General features: G+C 48.0%; 1 protein-coding gene across 2 annotated transcripts in view; it reads left to right on the top strand.

Annotated features, from left to right (window-relative positions):
- Positions 1 to 2247: 2247 nt before the first annotated feature.
- The window catches only part of RXRG (retinoid X receptor gamma), a 37604-nt gene continuing 33887 nt past the window's right edge, over positions 2248 to 5964 (top strand). The window contains exons 1-2 of one of the 2 annotated variants that reach the window (XM_017729643.1): positions 2248 to 2321; positions 2406 to 2541. In XM_017729643.1, coding sequence (XP_017585132.1) covers positions 2445 to 2541 — 97 coding nt within the window. In that variant the 5' untranslated portion in view covers positions 2248 to 2321; positions 2406 to 2444. Of the gene's footprint in view, positions 2331 to 2405; positions 2542 to 5964 lie in introns of both variants that reach the window. The other variant, XM_017729642.1, reaches the window with a different exon arrangement.

Genomic DNA, 5964 nt, shown 5'->3' with positions numbered 1-5964 from the left:
AGCCTCCCAGGAAGCTTTGCAAGGCAGGCTTTTGTTACCACTCTGACTGTAAAGGTCTACAACCTCTCATTTGATGAACAGACAGCAGCATTTTTTTGCCTCCTAACAAGGTTTCCTTAGAAATGGATCCACTGTTGAATCCTGAGCCTGCCTGGCATATTCTGGGGGACATCTGGTGTAAATTCTTCATTATTAGATTACATTAGTTGCAGCAATAATCATTCACATGGGATTACTACATCCAAGCTTGTCTCATTGCCTTTATCCTTTCACACATTGTCTTTCCTGGTTCCCCTTCAAAGGGCTGTTGTGAGTCTGTGTCGAAGCAAGAAATTAACTTGTTAGTAATTTATGCATCATTTCCTCCAGCCACATGTATTTAGGGCAAGATCAATAAAATATAATAAGGAAGAGGGTGGGTATTGTCACCATGGGGCTGAAATAATTCCTTTGGTATCACTGTAAATCCTTCCCTCACACACGAAAACCTGCAGTCCTGTCCATCATTAGTTTGTTTTGCTGGACTGTATGAACAGGACATTGATTCAGCTCTTTTGTTTGCTTGGAGAGTTCATGTCCTGCTACTTCTGCTCGCAGCCACACAAAGTGGAGATTTAAGATTTTGAGAGAGCCGTGTTTCACAGCCTTTCTTATGGCTCCTGTCATGTAATTAAAGCTGTGCCATGTCACACTGGAGATTCATTTCTGGAGTGGCTCCATGCTCTGGCAGATGCTGTAATATGTTAGGTCTGAGAAAGGGAAAGGGATGGGAAGAGGGATCTGAGCACCACAGCTCAGGGCACAGAAAACTTGCTGTTTGTGGGCACTGGGGAGGCAAGCCTGAGTGGATCTGAAAGGTCACTGGCAGGTTTGAGGGGATCTGGAGTCCCTGAGTAGAGATCTGACTGCTGGGCAGCCCTTCCTGGGTAAAACAAAAAAAAAAAAGCAGTGCAAGGACGTAAGAGGGGCAATGATTGTGGCTGACAGAGCACACTGGACTTCTATGGCTCCTAAAGACGAGTGTCTTCTCTCACCTCCTGGCTTCAATCCAGACTACCCTGCAGGGTTTCAGATCCATGAGAACTTGAATTTGAGGAATTTGTGGCAGTTTTGGATTAAGAATTTCCTGAAAATGCTAACAAAATCAAACCAGCAATTTGTCACCCTTGCTAGCTCTGCATGCCTGCATTCCCTGTGGCTTCTCCTGTAGATGTTCTGGCACTTGGCACTGATGTGGAAGGGACTGTGTGGCCCAGCTTGGCTTTGGCAATGTTCTGGCTGCTGCTCTCAGCAGTGCAGAGTTTCTAAATCCTGCAAGTCTCTGGAAGGCAATGTCTTGAGACCACTCTGCACTTTGGGGCCTGTATGTTTTGTTGCTGTAAATGTGGAGAAATCTTGCAGAGGGAGGTGTTTAAAACCCCCTCAAACGTCTGACTCACACCCCAGAGGAATTCTTGGTGGAGTTGTGCTGGGCTGGGCAGCACACAGTGTACAGGATGGGGCAGTGGAGGCAGATTAATCTTGTCCTTCACAACCCCGGCAGTGTTGACACAGCCTGAAGGGGAGCGCAAAGGAGATGAGATACCAAGATTATCAGTTCAGACAGGGGAGAGGAATGCTGTTTGCTTGTAGCTCTTCTCCACCAGGACTGGCAAAATCCAAACATGAGGGAAGATGTCTATGCATGGTTAGAGAATGTAACAGAGATAAGTGAGCACAGGAACAAGGCCAGGGGCTCTAACTTCAGCACCAGAAAAACCGGTCACAGCACAGGCTGGTTGTTTTCTGAAAGCCTTCTGGAGACAAGGGTCTGTCCAGGTCACCTGCAAGAGCTAGGGACACTGCCCAGAAATGTGTACAGGACATTGCTACCTTCACACCTGCTCCCAATGTCCTCAGACAGCTTCAGTGAGACAAAACCAGCTATGCTTGGTCTCCACTGGAATCCAGTGGTGATGAGGCTAACACTGCCACCTTCTTGATATTTGTTACCAGACAGAGCTGGTGCAGATGAGAAAAAAAAGTCAACTGGCAGAGAGAAGGAGGAAAGCAGAACTGAGACAGATGCTCAGACTGGATGGATGGCAGTTGTTTGCTTGGTTTTGTTCCTTTAGGAGCTGGGATTAGAAGAGAAGTTGCTTCCAGGAGACACTTTCTCAGCAGAGCCACTGCGGACAGACTGCTTTGCGTGGCAGGGCCTTTCCCAGGCAGCCCGTGCAGCCAGCCCTCCCCTGCCCTCCCCCTGGCATTGCAACATCTCCCGCTTTCCAAAGAGACAGGAGCCTGAAGAGCAAACACAGGAAACCCCAGCCCCGGTCAAGGTCTGGGAGGTAAATTTGTAACTTAGGACAGATTGTGAAGATGCTGCTCTGTAATATGTAAATATTCCTTTCTTTCTCCAACAGCCCAGAGCCACTGAGAGAGCTGATCCCAAACCTCCCTTCATGGTTGAGTCTGCTGAAGAGACAGGACGCAGATTGGAAATGCAGCCGGGCACACAGGCTCCTTATTCCCTGGAGATGGGATCCTTCCCTCACTTCTGTAAGTCCTGCCCTGACCCCGGGCTCAGCTGGGGGCTGGGAGGCTGCATGGGACACCACTGTGAGCATTGCCAAGAAGTGTGGGGTGTGCCCAGCCTCCTGGGCATGCTGCTCCTTTAGCCATCAGTGCAAACTGAACAGAGCCTTTATGGGGCACCCTTCAATTTGGGTGCAGGTTTTGGAAACAAACCCTCATAACACTGTGCTGCACTCTCCACTGCAGGAGAGTTTAGACACTGGAAAAAGCTATTTAATGGGAATGGTGGAGGTGTGATGGGACAGATGGGCTGGGGAAGGAGGTGGCAGCTCTGTTCTTGAAGGTCTTTGGTCTGATTTGGGGCAGGAAGATGGGCAAGTTGAGCTTGTGTTCCTCTGTGCTTCTTCTAGACCTGTGAGTCTGTGCTTTCTTCCCACAATGGAGGGAAAGAAAAGTGTTTGGGGTGTGGAAGGGGATACTATATTTATAGATGGCTTCTATTAAAGGAGTTCTGGGGATCAGCTCATAAAGGTTAAAAAAGAACAGGTGGAAGTTACCCGTAGAGCTAGTTAAGGGTTTTCCATGAGAATAATACTTTTAACAAAGTGATGGTTCACTAAAAACTGAACCTCACCCTAGATAAATATTGATTTTGTCAAATATATTAAATATGTGTGTGTATGTACAGAGAGAGAGAGAATTCCACTGGAAAACTGTCTTAATGGCCTAATTAATTTCAGATCCCTTTGAACCTGGTTTGGGTTTTGACCTGATTTAATGTGTTTCACCACCTCTGCTGCATGTGAGCTTTTTGCAATATATGTGTATCAATATTCTGACCAAAAGGAATATACTTATTTGCCTTTATATATTTCCAAGTCACACAAAATATAAACCAGCTACTTCTCTTGCTGCTTTATTAGTAAATATGTCACATATCCATATCAGTATCAAGTTTAATTAGCATCAGCAGGTACACTATTTGCCTGATTCCTATATATCAGTGGCACAGTGCTGGAATTGATCCAGTCAGATGCAAAGTAACCTTTGCACTGGTTCTGAACTCTGGGAATCAAAACCAACCTGTGTTGGGCAGGTGCGTAAGAAAAGGACAGAGAAAAAATTATATTCTTGTCTCTGAGCTCTAAAAAATTGTCATGAGAGCCACAAAGGCTCTCATCCCGCCAGCCTATTTTCACCCCTCAGGATGAAGGAAGGCTGTACAAGGTCCCTGTCTGGTGCTCAGCCTCAGTCTCAGTTTCAGGCTTAGACCCCAGACCCTGTTGTCTGGAAGTGATCCACAGAGGATTTGTCACCAGCTGCAGCCAACAGAACCCAGAGATGAAGTCTAGCGTGTGCTGCCCAAACCAGTTGCAGGTACTCACAGGCTGGCCCCTTCCACTCTGCATCTGTCAATAAAGTGAGCATCCTTCCCATCCTGACTTTTCCCAGCTGACCTTTTTAAGCCCAGTCGCAGGTTCTGCCCAATCTTCCCTTTGACAGCTCTGAAGATTCATTCTGAACGTTGCAGAGGCAGTTGGTTTAGCGGAGAGGTCTGCAACCTTTCCTGGGCTGGCCTGCCTTTCCCTCCTCAGAGACAAGCTCACGCACATCCGACACTCGCGGGGAGCTGGGAGATGCTGCCTTTACCATGGTCCCCTTCAGACAGCTTGGAGCTGGCTTTTGCATGAGAAAGAAATGTCTGTGTGAAGTCAGGGAGCTGGGAAATCACAGGTGACTGGAACAACAGCAACAACTCCTACTGCAACTTTCATGTAACATCAGTGACCTCCGAGGGAGAAGACTTTTATTACTGAGCTACTCCTTGCACTGGAGAAGGAACAGTAAAAGAACTTTAATTAGCTAATGAGAAGGAGGTTACTCCTAGACTAGACCTAGAGTGTTGTAGAAGGCATCACTGCAGTGACAGCAGTAGAGGAAAGGGTGGAAATGTATTTGTTGCAGATATTTTCTGCTTCAGCTAAAGTCCCAAGGGCTTTTTTACGCACAGGATGAGGCTAGAGGGTGGTTTGGAATTAGATCTCTCTTATCCTGTGATCTTGTTTGGTTTCTTTCCTTGCTCTTGCTGCAGTAGCTTGCTGGGGTGATTCAGAAACTGAGCTGAAAGCCTTCACCATGTGCCTGGTGTGATGCCTGGCCCTGTAAGTCCCTCGCCTGGGCTAAGCAATATCCCGCTGCCCAGAAGGCACTGCCTCGCTGGGCTGCCCTTGGGAAAGGGAGAGACAGAAGCTGTCTGGAGCAGGTTCCTCTGTGCCCTCTCCCGTGGCCAAGGGGCAGTGCAGCAGCTCTGAAGGACCAGGATGCCAATGCCTGTTCTGTCCTTGATGTCGGTGGTTGCTGAGCACACAGCTCTCTTGTCAGATGAGCCCTTCTGCCCTGTGGGGTTTTTGCAAAGCTCTTATTTCCTTTCTTGTTACAGTTTCTTAGTGGAAAGCCTTTGATACAGTTCTGGCAGAAATTGCTCTCACCATGGCATGCCTCTTCTGAATTTTCTCCAGAAACATTGCTGGATCCTGAACAAGACATTTTGGGGCCAGGTTTTGGATGGTCCATTGTGGTCCTGTGAGGGGTGACAGAGGGGACGGCTTCATTGTGGGGAAGCCAGGCTGCCTCCACTCTCAACTGGCAGAAGTCCTATGCTGTCAGGAGTTTTACAATGTATTTACAATGTATTTTTTGTTATCGCTTATATTACTGTGGTTATATATGTATTTATTACTAGAGTAACTAGAGTTTTCAGTGTTTGGAGGAAGAAAAGCATTACACTGCAAATCTTGTAGGAGAAGCTGAGTTCAGATACTGAGACAGACTCAGGGGTGGATTCTTCTGTTGTTGGCACTAGCCCTGCTGGGCTTGAGGGCACAAAGCCGAAGTGCACAAGGAATCTCAGCCTCCTTCTAAAAACAAACAGAATCTGAGTCTGCCATCCCTCAGCACCCTGGGGAGTACATGGTGCATCTGCTGCAAACCCAGAGTGGATGAAGTTCCCTGGGGAGTTTGGCTGTTTTGAGGTGCAGGCTCACTCCTTTCCCCTTGGGTCCATTTCTTTGGGATCCCCAGTCGAAAGGAAGGCATGAGAGAAAAGGTGTCTTGTCTGGGTGCTGAGAGCTGTGCTTCCTGGTCCTTTGCATAGGAGCCAGCAGGGTTACAGGAGGATATAGCACTGTTTTGGGAGGAAGGCTGCCTCAATGGATGGCCGGCCCTGCAGGCAATGAAGGGGTTAAAGCTCAGCCGTTCTGCCCAATCAGTCTGGCTTGCCTGTAATAACCAATTAACGAAGTGTAATTGTGCAAATCCATATGTGGCAGTAATTACCAGAGAGATTAATGGATTCCTTCCTTTCTAAGCGGACCCCACCGCAGCTTGCCAGCGTCCCCCCGCCACCTGAAAGGGTTCGGAGAGGGGGGAAAGCGGGAGCCGCTCTTC

Source organism: Corvus brachyrhynchos, unplaced genomic scaffold (genome assembly GCF_000691975.1).
Source record: "Corvus brachyrhynchos isolate BGI_N302 unplaced genomic scaffold, ASM69197v1 scaffold101, whole genome shotgun sequence".
Taxonomy (NCBI): domain Eukaryota; kingdom Metazoa; phylum Chordata; class Aves; order Passeriformes; family Corvidae; genus Corvus; species Corvus brachyrhynchos.
This window is presented reverse-complemented; position numbering and strand designations above follow the sequence as displayed.